The 15,094-nt window shown below is 45.2% G+C and overlaps 4 protein-coding genes across 4 annotated transcripts; 2 read left to right on the forward strand and 2 right to left on the reverse strand.

The window, feature by feature from the left end:
• Positions 1 to 13: 13 nt before the first annotated feature.
• On the forward strand, positions 14 to 5,993 carry IL334_001624 (uncharacterized protein; the record flags this gene model as incomplete). Its single annotated transcript, XM_062933379.1, has 14 exons — positions 14 to 218; positions 286 to 395; positions 530 to 651; positions 713 to 1,327; positions 1,385 to 1,589; positions 1,653 to 1,718; positions 1,769 to 1,966; positions 2,024 to 2,654; positions 2,782 to 3,182; positions 3,238 to 4,132; positions 4,180 to 4,448; positions 4,591 to 4,899; positions 4,946 to 5,015; positions 5,077 to 5,993. 14 exons carry the CDS (start codon positions 14 to 16, stop codon positions 5,991 to 5,993), a joined length of 5,013 nt encoding a protein of 1,670 aa, XP_062789430.1.
• A 400-nt stretch (positions 5,994 to 6,393) lies between these two features.
• Positions 6,394 to 8,929, reverse strand: IL334_001625 (uncharacterized protein; the record flags this gene model as incomplete). Its single annotated transcript, XM_062933380.1, has 15 exons — positions 6,394 to 6,682; positions 6,744 to 6,760; positions 6,820 to 6,863; positions 6,922 to 6,962; positions 7,021 to 7,099; positions 7,150 to 7,244; positions 7,305 to 7,376; positions 7,430 to 7,447; positions 7,515 to 7,525; positions 7,586 to 7,626; positions 7,682 to 7,921; positions 7,977 to 8,044; positions 8,104 to 8,154; positions 8,268 to 8,516; positions 8,664 to 8,929. 15 exons carry the CDS (start codon positions 8,927 to 8,929, stop codon positions 6,394 to 6,396), a joined length of 1,581 nt encoding a protein of 526 aa, XP_062789431.1.
• Positions 8,930 to 10,336: 1,407 nt separating this feature from the next.
• Positions 10,337 to 11,269, forward strand: IL334_001626 (uncharacterized protein; the record flags this gene model as incomplete). The annotated part of the gene is made up of 1 exon (XM_062933381.1): positions 10,337 to 11,269. One exon carries the CDS (start codon positions 10,337 to 10,339, stop codon positions 11,267 to 11,269), a length of 933 nt encoding a protein of 310 aa, XP_062789432.1.
• Positions 11,270 to 13,854: 2,585 nt separating this feature from the next.
• On the reverse strand, positions 13,855 to 15,077 carry IL334_001627 (uncharacterized protein; the record flags this gene model as incomplete). The annotated part of the gene is made up of 6 exons (XM_062933382.1): positions 13,855 to 14,003; positions 14,064 to 14,190; positions 14,253 to 14,458; positions 14,509 to 14,748; positions 14,802 to 14,987; positions 15,050 to 15,077. The coding sequence occupies 6 exons, from the start codon at positions 15,075 to 15,077 to the stop codon at positions 13,855 to 13,857; spliced, it is 936 nt and encodes a 311-aa protein (XP_062789433.1).
• Positions 15,078 to 15,094: the final 17 nt, after the last annotated feature.

The following is a 15,094-nucleotide window of genomic DNA, read 5'->3' on the forward strand; positions in this document are numbered from 1 at the left end:
AATTGCATGAGCAATGCCAACCAGCAATCGATATCCTCCAGGAATCAATCCTTACGCTTCAACTTCATCTAAAACAACGTCAAATCAGAAAGCCCAAAGACCAAGCTTGACTTCAAGACCGCATGTCCAAGCTTCGAAAGCATTGCTAGATGATGTCGAAATAGAAGAATTTCATCCGCCGGAATGGAGGACTGTGTTGAGCTCAAGAGTCGATCTAGGTACGTCTAAGAGAGAGAAATATATATCCAGAACAGATGAGTAAATTGACCTATCTTTAATTCATAGGGTATCCGGACTTTTATCCTTCGAGGCCTGGTTTCGATCAGCCTGAAGATGTGTTAACGGAGGAGAACGTCAAGAATGGGTTCACAGGAAAGAACTTCATTGCCGTTGGAGTGAGTCTGCTTCTATTCACATTTCCCTACTCTTGTCAATGTATACCCTTCTTTGAAGTTTTATACTTGGGATTAGTGCACATGAATTGTACGGAATTCTACTTTGAGAATGCTGATATATCATGAATTTATAGGCAGAGGTTTTCTCCATGCATGGCCCAATACATAATCACCTAACTTCAGGCGGGTTAAACCTGCTTCAGCAATTGGGGAAAGACTTGATACAGAAAAGACAGGATATGATGCCTAAAGTCGGGTGAGTCCATACTGCTCAAATATCACACACCTCGATTACGCCAGCTGACACATCTGATTAGAGAACGAGCCTTTCGTATCCCCGTTCGAGTAACGTACAATGATACTAAAAGAATTCAATTTCTTACCGATTTAGCCAATCCCAATGTGCCTCTACACAAACTAATGCGAACACCTGTACCACACGGTTTCAAGGGGCTTGAGTTACTCGATTCAATGTTTTCACCTTCTATCGTACCTTCCTCAGGCCACAATCGCACTCCTAGTGGAAGTGCTAAAGTATCATCGGATCCTATACCCATCGATAGAGCATTATGGTTCATAAGAGTCTTAGGTTCAAACGAAATTTCAGCTCATAGAGGTAGAACTCAACCTCAATCGTCAAGTATATCCACTCCAGTCCCTGTACAAGCACCTTCTCCTGCACAGGCAGCCACTCCTTCCTCAACAACAACAATAGTCGCTAACCCGACTTTACCTGTTTCAAGTAATGATTGGTATACTCAAGAATTCACGAATACGTTCATTTCTTGGATCAGAATACAGCTTAGTCAATTAACCCTGCCAAATAGCAGCAAGACGAACGTCAAACCTGGGGTCCCATCGCTAAAAGCTCCAACGGGAGTGCTGAGTGATGAGAAAATGAGGGTAAGATGGTTGGCTAAGTGGGATTATAGGTGAGTCAGATTCAGTAAATTAATAGTAATTTCTTACCTTGGGAGACGCAACGATAGCACGCGATTGATGCGGGAGCTGCATCAACGGCAACTTCTCTCTACTCGTTCACTCAGCGGATGGATGGCAGATTTTCTAGGCCATGCGAACCTTGCTCAGTTAGGATTCGTCTCTCAATTGATAGGAGAGTACCTAGGCGATATGCTCAAGCATATTTGTAACGCTCGACATTGTATCAAAGCGGCTTGTGACAAGGTCAATGAAGTGAGCTCGACCTTGCAGCATCACAAAGGCTTTGGACCCCAAAGACTGACTTGTCGTTGGCAGATTCGAATTTCTCCTGCTGCTCCGTCGTTAAGCAAAGTTGAAGCTATGCTCGTGTCGATCATACAGGTACGTGAGATCCGATGTGAATCTTTTGATAAAGCTCATTCGACGCACAGTCATTGTCCAAGGCCAATCCAGAAGTTCTATTCAGTCCGATCACATGGAAACTGCATTCAAGCCTATTGTTGACTATCCTTCCAAGTACAAGTAAGGGGCTGACAGGAATTACGGATCGAAACGAGGCGATGTGGTTCAAGATGACTGTCGATGAGAGGTCTTCCAGTCCTAGGCGGCAGCAGATGGCGGATATTCAGGTAAGTGAAGCCTCATGCTTGAGGCCGAAGACCGGTTGATGACAAGTGTTACCTCAGAAACTCGATTCTATCTGTGAAGATACAAACATGCTCGAACTCACCCGATCCTTCTTTGACGGTAACTCTTCCGCTACTTCGGCTTCGCCTGACATGACTCGACTGGAAGATAAAATTTTCATTCTCCTCAATTGGGCGATGGGATTGTTCCAGCTTGGCAGTCATCGACCTTATGCTGTCTATACCATACTCAAGCACTGGCACGAACAACAGGAAGAGCGTCAAGCTAAGCAGTCCAACCCCAATGTCGTAGATCTCTTTCCTCTGTTGTACAAATGGCTTGACACGTCTGCTGCGGCACGTAAGGAGGAAAACGTTCAGGCTATCGGTATTACCATTGGAGAAATCACTCGACAAGGGATGTTTTCCTATGGAAGGTATCTTGAAACCCTTATAGCTAAAGGTCAGACCGCCCGAGGCTGTGCACATGGTCAATCATCATCTCATCATCTTCCCCTGCTGAGAGCGATGCCAATTTTCGTGGTGGCCAAAGACCTCGTACATCAAAGGAGGATAGCACTTTGCGGAGATGACACTGAATTGAAGATGAGAGATGAAGCGGAGGAAACCATGTTGATGGATCAATTTAGAGAGGAAGTGATCGAATATATTCCCGAATTATTTGGATATAGTGAGTTACGATCTGAATATACCATACTGAAATTCAGAACGCTATAAAAATAGTGATTCCTTGCGGAATAGCATTGATTATCAAATTCCTTGCTCGCACAAAATGTCTCGATATCTCTATGTGCAAGCTAGGTTTTGGCTAGCTCCTGGAGCGGGAGCGTTCCTTACAGGCGACAATGAAAGATCTGCGATGAACGCCTCAACGTTTTCAAGGGTATTGCAAGTTTTCAGGACGTGTCGAGGATACGCGACTATAGCGGATTTCATCATTCGTGCATTGCACGATTCTGACGATCAAGAAATTTTAGATGTCATTATTGATACTGTCAGAAGAGATGCGGATGTTTGGACTGCAATGGATGGATGGTCAAGGCTAGGCGATAAATTACTGGACAGGTATCACGCCTTACAAACTCGTGGTAGAGAACATCCTAGAACTTTGGAGCTATTAGATTATCTTGTGATGAAAGGTAGATTGAATGAGGATGAGGTTGATGAAGTGACACACATACATTCAGAGATGTTCAGAGTAAGTCATGAGGCAAACCTTGCTGTCTACAAGGGCGGGCTAATGCCTTATTCAGCCGCCGTTGGCAAATATACCTGGCAAGTTAGACTTCCATGAATCATTGCCTTCTTTCCAACAAGTATTATCCGGAGCAAAGGAAGAAGCCGCGATCAACCTAGCATCAAAACTTTTCGTCAGACACGGGACTTTGGTCAATTGGTCGTCAGCATGGTGGACAAGTATCATAGGGGTTTTACAACATCCATCGGCTCATGTATCACACGAATCAATCGTACGCACAATAAATTCTCATATCATAGCTGTGAAACGAGAATCGAAAGATAGTTTGGAACCGGTCATCATCTCGTGGCTCGAGAGTTCTTCGCCTGCTGCCTTGATCGAAACATTCGGGAAACGTTCAGGTGTAATAATAATCCATTTCCTCCTCGGCTTGATTGTCAACAGGTGCTTGTCTACTCTCACAGTACTCGAACGACTTGTTTATCCAATCTGGAAGCATGTGTCAGGGAGTGCTTTGGCCCATCGCAAACGGTTATCCAGCAAACAAACACAGGCGGTCACGAATATTATCAATATCTCTTCTCAGCTACTTGTCTCGCCTCCATTAGTTGATTCGCTCCCACCTACGAATTCAATCGACTCACTCGTTGTTTTGGCATACCGCCAGGCCGTCTTTTGCGGTACAAGCGTTCAGAATTTTATCCGACATTTACCGCTCCTTGTGGTACTAGGAAAGAGCAATCTATTGCCGGACTCAACCACTTCTACAATTTCATCCATGTTACGGTGTCTGGCAATGACAGCCGAATTCAAGACTGCGGCATTTAGAAATCTCAACGTGCTGAAAGATGCGTTCTTGTCAACAGAGTGGAGTAAGCCATCCTCGGCCTATGGCTTAGAGGCTGGAATGGAGGATACATTAAAGTTAATCATGTCGGAAAAGCCTCCAAGTGAGTATTGCCTCTTCATTCATGTCCTGCGCTGACGTACCAAAAAGATGCATCTACGCCTGCATCCAAATCTCGGCTCTCGACTTTCGACAACACCGCTAGACTGAGTGCTTGGAAGTGGACAAGAATCGTCCTCGAAATGCGCTCCGATTTCAAGGGCCTTGCGCTCCGTATTGCCAATGGTGAAGATATTGCCGATGCAAGATACATCCTAAATCGACAAGTACATGCGACTCTTGATCGAGCTGCAACTGCAGATGACACTGATCTTCTTTGTGAAGCGTTCCGAGGCATGGATAGTGTCGTGACGCAAGAAGTGAGTTTATCCTATATGCCTTTCACTGATTTGTGTTCAGATCCTCATCGCGGGAATGGATAAACTGTCCAGCTTACTAAGTCGAGCCATTGGAGCTGAAACTCAACACCATCTCGAAGGATGTATAAAACCGATCGAACAGGTCCTACGTATACTTGATAGTACATATAATCATTCAACACAATCACAATCGGACAACTCGGTCCTCGCTTCAAGGCATAAACTTCTGGATCTCTTGGCAGTAGCACTTCAATCAATCGACCGCCAAATGTCGGACAGTGATTTGGTCTTACATCAGGATCTATCCCCGCCTCGACCTGGTATCTTAATGCAGGTAGTTACAATCTTGCTGAAATTCACACTGGGAATAATGACGACGGAGTCAACATCGCCGACTATGCCAAAGCCCAATTTCCCTAATTTAGCAGTTTCATATTTCAAGGTGATGCTTGTGAGTGGAAACGATTCCTGACGGAACGCAGCTAAATAGCGTGCAGTCATGTCACAACGCCCTGTCACCTGAATTAGCTCAGGCCATGTCGGACATGCTAGCATATATAATTGACTGTGAGTGAAATTCGTTTGTCACTCCGCTGACAAACAGGTACTCCACTGCAATCAAGAATAGCATGTCAGACTGCACTACTCGGTGAAATCACTTCTACATCCGTCCAAGCTATTGTGACTTCTTCTTCTCACCTCGCTCGCGCTCTTCCACATTTAAGCCCTGTTCGACGCAATATCGGTCTACTCGGACCAGACGTTACCGAAGAATCGCTCGATTCCGCACTGCCATTAGACGATCGGAAATGGGAGTTGTTCGAACAGATGAATCCACCGCCTCGTCCACCTCAACATCAAGATTTATACCTCACTAGTACACCCATCAAAGATACATCATCTATATCCATGTCATTATTCAATCCTAAGATCACTCGTGATGTCATCCCTGGAATTGCTGATTCGTGGACAGAACAGATAGAAGAAGAGCCCTCGTTGCCATGGGAAGATTATGCATCCGAGCGTGATTTGGGTGATGGTTTTAAAGAACCCAATTATGTCAAACAAATATCAACTCAATTGTATAACGGTACAGATGAACATGATTTGAATGAACACGAAACTGGAAATGTCGATGAGAATGAAGATTCATCAGATGATGAAAGTGGTATACCTCTGTCGAAGAATCAGAGCAGAAGAATGTCAACTAGATCGCAAAAAAGTATTAGCATGGGCAATGGAATAAGTTTCGGATCAAACAATAATCCAATTTCGATTGATGAAGATTCAGATGATAATCCTGAACCTGTTGATAATCCACCTCCAGCATCGAAAAGACCTAGAACAGCTTCTAAATCAACCGCCTCTGCTTCAGCTTCGGTTTCCGCTTCGGTCTCAGGAAAACAGAGCACAACAGCAGGAAAAGCACCGGCAAGGAAAACAACAGGTGGGAAAGGTATAAGCAGGAAAGCAACAGCAGGAAAAAGCGTTAGAGGTACTGCGGGAAAAGCTCCAAGGGGAAGAAGGAAATCACAAGCGGAATAGCATGTATGAGGGACGACTGAAATTGTATCGTATAAAATTAAACGTTGTTGTATGCATACATGTGTTGTCGCGATTCTGCCAATATGTGGGTGAGATGGCATCAGGAAGATACTATGCTTGAACAGACAAACATTCGACATGTATTCAGCATCTTCTACATTGCATGCGTGCGGATCTACCCTCAAATTACAAAGCCGCTTGATACTCTCTAGAAGTCACCCAACCTCCCATTACTATCTGAGTCCTATGAAATACTTCCACATTACTCCCCACCATGAATACAGTAAAAATGATTATAATCACTATATGAAAGTCTCCCTTTTCCCAGACGTTCGTTATGGCCCCTATAACATATACACTACTCCATTCCGATAGCACGGTCATCTAGTGATTTTTTGCTTTATCTGAGCTCAGCATGTTCAGGTTGAGCCTTCTCGATATGGTTGTGAGCGGGTTTATCATGATCGAACAATTCGGTAGGATCGATTTGACCACCACCTCTTTGGAAAGCAACTTTAGCCTGTTCGAAGTGGGCTCCATCGGCTTCAGGTCCAAAGAATATACATAAGATACCCCAAGCGATTACTGCACCGAGAAGGATACCGGTGATGGCGGCGTAGTCTGGAATAGCGGTTCCTGCAAGTTTGAGATGCGCACCTGCGTCGGCTTCGATTTGAGCAGCTCCGGAACTGCACGTTGAAACCAAATTAGCAGAATCCTTGTAAATGCATGGCGGGAATTTCGACATACCTTGCCATGTTACCAAGCTAATCGTGATAAGATTGAAATTAGTTCTGAGATGAACGTCATAGACGAGAATACGTACTTGGTATGAAAGACCAGCAAACAAAGCTCTGAAAGCAGGAGGACCTTTTTTCACAGTTCAGCACGGTGATTATATGCAAGTAGCAACGTAAAATTTACTCACTGACTTCTCCCAAGTAGATGGGAACGACTCCCCATGCACCTCTGCGAAGGAAATAAGCGTCAATATCTGGTCTACATGGGCGAAAGACATTTGACTGACTGAACACCAGCTTGTACAAAGAAACCTCCAGCGGCCAATCCTCCAAAGGACGTGGGTAAGATCCATAGTGGCAAGAAAGCTGATGAGAAATGTTAGTTCGAATCGATCACGCGATAAGTAAAAACTTACCTGCAGTCCAGAAGCAACATAGGAGGATGGCAAATCGTCGTCCTACATATTGACTGCCGTATCCAGCAATAGTTCCGCCGGTTACAGCCCCACAGCTGTCCAAAGATGAGTACGTACCCAGAGGGAGACATAGGCAACAAACAGGCTGAACTCACTTAGCGATAATGGTTGCTTTAGAAGCAAGCTTGGCAGAAAGGTGCTTGGTAGTCTTGAGGTAGGTTGGGTATCTGTAAAGCCCTGTCAGCTGGAAATTTCTAAAAAGAAACGCCGATACACTTACAAATCTTGACTTCCGTGACTTGATGAGAGGATCAGATGTCAGCGAAGTGAGGTGGGTTTAAGCGAACTCGCAACCTCAAACTTACGAAAAGAAGTTCTAGGTCATCGATCAGAGAGTCAGCTCTGTGGTGCAACGCATTGCAGGAAAAAGACCTACAAAGAATGTCATGAGGCAAACAGCCCAAATCCATCGTAACCCTAATTGGCGTATTGGCGTTCAGCTCCAATACAATCGACGATGAGTAGCACTTACAATTAGTTCGGAACATAGCACCCAACTCGCCAAGGAAGTTTCTGGTTGTTTCCTTAGCAGTCAATCCTCTAGCTTTGGCTTCCTCCCTTGCAATGAGGAATTGTCTTGACTCGGGAAGGCATGCTCGTACACATGCAGCGAGGAAAGAGAAACCAGCTCCAAAGAAGTAGATTGTACGCCAATGGGGCTTTGAGTATTGGACGATCGTGAGATTGATGACAGCAGCCAATAAATATCCAACTATGATGCCCAGAACATTTTAGCAGATAGACTTTCATCTCAGAAGCATGCTCACCTGCGTAACCTTGTTGCATCATACCAGAAAGGAGACCACGAGCTTCGGCCGGGACGTTCTCCAGAGCTCTGAGGGCAACTCATCAGCTTCACGATCTGTACTGAAACTATTAGGGGTTTTGACTCACGTTTGAGATGCAGCACCCCAGACACGTAAAGAAATTGTTATGTTAGCTTTCCTGAAGGTCAGAAAGAGAAGGAAAAGACTTATCTCCCATCACAATTCCGAAACAACTAAAAATTCTTAAGTATCAGCAAATTGGAGCAGGAAGAAAGGTTTGGCAGAACATACCTTCTCACGGCCAAGAACTGCTGGTACGTGTTGACGAATCCTGATCCAAGCTCAAAGCACATGATGAGCAACATACAAGCGACTAAAGGCCATTTTCTACCGTATCGATCTGAGAGGATACCGAAGATGACGGCACCGAGAGATCGGAAAAGCAAGGTCAAGGTGATGGCTGTAGTGATTTTTGCTGGTTTTACTTCAAATTGTTCCGCGAGTGAATCAAGAGTCAATGATACACAGAAGAAGTCATATCTACATACGCAATTGCGGTCAGTATGCTACGACTGAACGTGAGGCAGGAAGAATTTCTCACCCATCGCTGTTACAAGAAAAGAAGGATCGAGGGGAGCGAATCGTAATCAGCAATAGATATTTCTAAGAGTGTCTGCAGAGACTTACATGGTCCACGCGAGCCATCCAGAAAAGAACATTAACCAGGCAAATGGTGACACCATCCTGATAAGTTTGATTGGGTTCTTGGTAGTGGGCATTTCTCCTGGTGGAGTGCCTCTGATTGACGGGATCATAGCCCGTAAGAACGACTTGTCACCCCTGTTTGCATGCCAGACAGCTAGCTGATCTTTAGCAGAAGCTGACTGTCGATGATGAGGGACATATTCCTCCGAATTGTGGTCTTGAAGTTTTCCGGCTTCAACGTGCGACATCTTGTAGGATTATATTTACCTGTTGTCGCTGTCCTAAATACTTCGATTGTTTGTGAGTGTAGAATTTGTCAGAAGGAAAAGAGAGGGATTGATCCGAAATCGAATGGGAAAAAACAACAAGATCTTATATATGTATCTATCTGGCTTGTAACCCTTTCTACGCTAAACATGGGGTCTGCTTCTTACCGGTTTCACCGGGCAAGAGGCTCCTCTTGTGCCCCCATGGGAGGTAATGGGATACCAGGAACGAAGCTGAACAATTTCGAATTCTGTTTGTTCACTTTTTCAATTCCTGGTGGTCCCGTGCTCTCCGAAGATTCCCAAAAAGGAGAACACCAAAGGTTGTGAATGTCAAGGGGGGAAACACCACGACCATTTGTGTTGTTAAGGACGTACAAATTTCCCGTATCCAATTAGACTCAAAGGCCTACGTTAGCTCCATTTCTGGAACATGGTCATTTGACAGCGTTCTATTTTGGGAACTTTAATCTCGGCATTTCAGCACGAGTCACCCAGCCCCGCAAAACTCCCTGAGTGACATCGATGCCGTTTTCAATTGCCGATGTTCTTTCGATTTTCGAATCTAGGATTTCCAATTTCACATGATCTGATTGACCTGGACCGGGTTTAATCGTTGTTTCGACCGGCGGAGCACCACATTATTCGCGTCGTGAGTTCTGAATATTCACGAAAAACCATCTCAAACTCTAGTCAGACAGCCGTCGATCGCCCTTTCAAGATTGCCGAGTACAGTTTCCTTTTCTGGTAGCATCTCTGCCTGGCGGTCTAGCTTATCGAAATCGCGGCAATTTATCACTTTTCCTGAAGTGTCGGAAAGATACGGTCACCGCTCATGTTTAGGCTCGTCTTACTCATAGATGTCACATACGCGGACCATTCCCCTGTGGAATCAGGTCCAACATTCTTGAATCCCTCATACGACATTTCATGTAGAGAGAGTTCCTTCAAGTCTCGGTGTTGCATTGACCTTCTTGGGAATTTTGTAGCAAGGTAAATCATCAACGAGGCAGTTTCAAGATGTTTGGTACCGTCATGATGGTGGTATTGCTCCAATATAACACCATCCTTTCCTTTATCCCTGCTTACCCTCACGATTGCGCAATGGCCTTTCCTTACATAGCATATCTTCCCTTTGACATCATGTTGACTTTGAGACGTCTGGGGACGACTCGTGCATCATCACCCACTCAGCAAAGTATACTGCATATATAAAGGGATGATGTTTGACGGGACCGTTCTTTGTTTGCCACTCAAACATTCACTCACGCATAACTTCCCAAACGTTGACCGTAAACTTAATACTGGTCCCCCTGAACTGTTTTTACCAACATGCGATTCTCCTCGATCGCTTCGAGCGTGTCCTCCATTTCATTATCTGGGACTCCAATGAACTCCCTTCTGTCTAAGTACTGTCTCGGTCCCACTCGACCGTACGATGTCTCCCCGATGGAATCTCCGAGAGCATCCGTGACTGATACTCCAGCAGACTGGAGCACAAGCGGCGATACTAATCCAATGTCGACAACCATCTTAGGTGGCTCAGGTTCATTCACCCGGCTCACCCGGCCCACTCTTAAAATTGCTACGACCTATACTCTCGGATCGGCATCTAGTCTCCGGAGCTCGTCACTGCCCAACACAATTCATGGTCTCAGAATGGAATCAATTTATGTTCCTCAATCGTACAACTCCATTCACAATCCTTGGGCAGACCCGACCGTGCAAATGGTTCAATCTTCCAGACCTATCGTGGAAACGACGGAAGTAGCACGTGGAAGAGCTGCTTCCATCTACTCCGTAGACAGCGAGTTGGATACAACCTTCTTTGGACCTTCAGAAAAAGATACCAGTACAGACAACACAGCCTGGAAGCTGCAGCCAGACGACTGTCAAGGCAGTAGTTCACATGGCGGATTTCAGGATGTCAAAGCCTACGCTTCCAATCTCTTCTCGAGCCTGACCTCCGCTCTCTCCACTCGATCTAGAGATTGGAGCAGTAGTATTGCTGAGACAATCAGAACTATAACTTCCGACTCCAGACTGGATTACGAGGAGACCGCTTCCGATCCATTCATGTGGGAAACACTCCCCGAAGATAATGATGCTCAAGATGCCCTATCGAGTAGGTTATTCGATACGGAACACAGGCCTCCTAGCGGTCATCTGTCCAACGACTTTCTGCAATTTCCGCGTCGGAAACCGGTGGCAAATCCCGTTGACGAGCTTTACGATACCGAGAATCCGCCGCCTCATTCTACAACCATGTCGGGGTCAAACATGATGAGTGGCAGATTGGCTACTGAGCCGTGGACTGGTTGAATTGAAGGGATTAAATCGTCTTTGAACGTAGATCATCCTTTGTAGTTTTTTTTTCCAGAAACCCGTTGCATGAATGTCATCTGTTGTCCAGCAAAAACAAAAACAATACTTCCGACATAATATGATATGATAAACCAGTCTTCCTTTCAGTTAGCTTCCTCTCAGAAAACTCTGCGTGTTTCATGAGACTTCAATGAGACTTTGATGAGACCGTATGACGACACATCGTCGGTGATGGTATATGGAATTATGGCATTGGCCAAGGTCACTCGTCATAGTAATACTAGCGCGTCTCCTTTGTAGACAGGTTGACTCAGGCGTTACATTCTCCATCCTTTATGGACCGTTTTTCTTTGAAGTCGAAAACTAGTAGTTGACTCAATTTTCCATATAACATCATACCCTCATCTCCCAGAATTTGTCTAACCTCTATTCCAATTCTCACATACCTACTCGTCATATCACTCGATATTCAACGCAAATGAATAGCCAATATCTCAGACCCGATTCCTAGTCCCGTGGATCTCGATACTCGAGCTTTGATCCCAAGTCAGTGGCAGCTAGTATCAATTGGAAGCCTGAGTTGCCTCCCTATGAAGTCGGCTCATCGATCACAAAGTCCGACTCGGGTTGGGATAACCTGTCCAGAAACTCTGCTCAATCATCAGGGAAAGTCGGCATGGAAATGCCTACAAGCGATTTGAAGACTACTAATCATAATGACAAAGAGTGAGGAGCACAGTGTCTAAATCAGAAGAATCAAACTTATGATTCACCTTCTTTAGCCTTTACAAACTGGACGAGAAACATCAAGATGCTTTGCTTGGTCAAAATAGTGAATCAGCATCACGACTCTCTGATTCAAGTGAAGTGTTACCAGCGTGTACTCGCACAGGCGTACCGACACTCTCCCTAGAGATTGGAAACAACAGATCCCTCAACGCAGCGTATGTCTCCGATGGCAAGAGCGCCTTGCCTTCTTTCGCTCGCGACAAGAAAAGTCCATCCACTTTCGAATACTCGGGGAAATATTATGACTCCCAGACCAGTCTTAGTAGGTAAGTGTATGACTGTATGAATTCCAAAATTCACTGACCTTCCCATTGCTCCGTCACTTTAGCCAGGACCATTCAAATGATTGCTCCTACTTGAGCGACAAACCCAAGAAGACATGTCGCTCAACACAGCTCACCCGATCGATCTTGGATCGTATCGTTCATAAATTCTCTACCACATTCAACTCTATGAAAAATTCCAGAAAAGGGGTTTCCGAATCCGCTTTTGAAGCTCAGAGTGGATTTGAAGAGCCAATGGATTCAGATGATCCATTTCGCATATTCTACAACGACAATCAGTCGAGATCAGTCTGGTGTACACTATAGTTCTGTTTGACACCGAAGACCTTGGAACTTAGGTGTCTCGTATCCGTGATTGATTTAGGGGCTGTGCGAATGAATTTGGATGGCGGGTCAAGAGAAGCCGTCGAAATATTGTATGTTTGCTTCCAATACTCATGCAACCGTGCAACTTGGACGCCACAGATCGCCACTTTTGTGGAAGGCACTGTAACAATTGATGTGAAGCATGATGAAACACATGACCGGGGATCCTTTGTGAACACCCACCTGACTGAGTCGTGCTGAGGAAGCCTCCTTTCTGCGATACTTGCCTTGCAACGTAAGCCGTAATGAACCCACTGTTGACGGAGTATCATTGGGCTCTTGAATCTTTTTTAACAGCCCGTTATTTCGTATGAAATAAATTGAGTATTGTGTAAATCGAGATGTCTATAACTGAAGGTACGAGTACTGGTTCGATAGGTATGAAAGCGCAAGTCGATGAGGACAAATCCCACGACTCAGAGTCGGAGGGTTCCAGTATGAATAGCCCCATCCAGTCTTCTGTATTCAGTGTCGGGGAAAGCGCGGATACGTGCAGCTCAGTAGAATCGATTCCTATCAGTCGATCAGGCTCTCCAGCAGCGGATATCCGCCCATTCATTTTCTCATCGGGAATGAGCTTTACGTCTGATGGGGACGGGCGGCCATGGGAACCTCTGTCATCCAGTGTAGTGAGGTGAGTCCGGTGTTAACCGATGGCTTGCTGACGCTTCATAGTATACCACAATCCGAATTCGAATCCGGCTTCAATAATACAGAGCCAAGAACCAACACAAATACCGATAGACCGCTTGATAGGTCCGCTTCATCTCTCGATGGGAACGGATCAAGTGAGTTTGGATCAAGTATGGAAGAAACCGCTCCCAACGCTCGATAGGGTCGTAAGGGATGATTTCCGATCGATTGTGAGTGCATTTATGACATTATACGTCTTAGTCATCACCTGCAATTGGTTTTTATTGATCTTCGCGTAGTTTACACAGTCCACGCAGTAGGAAATTACTCGAACACTTATCACTAGACCTTTTTCGCCATGTATGGGAAAACACCCTATCTACTCAATATCCAATTCTTTACTTTCCTCCCTTCCCTTCTCTCGTAGTCGCATTATATGTATCCAGATGAAGCGAAAAGCTCTTTGTGAATGCGATGAGCTTGTGCCCATCGGGGCCACATGAGTATCGTTCATTCGTTTAAGTTCTTGTTAGCCAAATAGGAAGACCAATATATGTCCATTCCATCCACTAAGCTCATTTTCTTTGGTTTCCATCCAGTCAGAGCATCCCCCAAACTGGGTTTTATCAATGTTGTTGATGCCCAAGCTTCTTCATATGCTACAGGGGCAAGATCGTCAATGCTGTATTTTTAGTATAGAAGCCAAATAAATGACTGACCCGATCGGGGAGTTTTTGCTTTGTATCCGTTACAACCAGAGACTCTCACTACAGCATCTAAAACATCTGTGAGGCGCTCTGTGGCCTGATTCGAGGCCATGAATACCTGACCTCTCAGTAATGGTCCCTTTTGTAAGACGAACGTTAGTACTAATGATATATTACCCGGCGAATAACGACAGGACTGACCCTTTCAGCAACCCTAACATAGAGATCCGCCATATCATCCGTATGTATGGAAGCAACCCTACTTTCGTTCTGATAAACGGTTTCAAAAATCTTTTTCTCAGTTTTACTTGCCTCCAAGGCTCGATCGAATATAGATGTTGCTACCGCAGATCCTTCACGGCCATACACTACCGCACCTCTGATGACAATCCCGTGAACTTTCTCACCTGTGGTGTTTGGAGATTAGTCCAGTATATACATTCACGGTGGGACTTACTCTCAAGAACAGGAATCTCAATCAGGGGACGCCACTGCACTCCTTCATTATACGTAGATGTCGGCTGTCGTTCATCAGTCCACTTGTCCAGTCCACCATATCCACGACTGTTGATCCATAAGCCAGACGTATAGATATAAGTGGGTTTTGGAGACCCCTTGGGTCGATTTACATATTGCAGATAGTTGTGAAATGTGTCAATGGCTGTCTTGGCTCCATTGGCTGATAGTGCATCAACGACTAGACGTTTGAATTAGCGGATCCATCAAGGGAAGGGATGATTGGTTGCTCACCAATATCACATCGAGCAGCTATCTTTCCCCACTCTGCCATGCCTTCTTCGCTAGACGGATCGGCGACAACGGGTATGATCTCTTTAGGGCTTAGCTTCTGTTCAGCACTTCGCGCAGAGCGAGTTGTACCATATACAATGTGGCCGGCTCTAACGAAAGCCTCAGCAGCGGGGAAACCTATGAAGCCTGTCGTAAATCAGGGGACTACTTGGTCAGCTTTTCCATCTCTACAATACTGAGCTACTCACCTGTGGCTCCCAGTATCAGTACCTTCATCACTTCTAGTGATTCTA

This window comes from Kwoniella shivajii, chromosome 2, assembly GCF_035658355.1.
Source record: "Kwoniella shivajii chromosome 2, complete sequence".
Lineage (NCBI taxonomy): Eukaryota > Fungi > Basidiomycota > Tremellomycetes > Tremellales > Cryptococcaceae > Kwoniella > Kwoniella shivajii.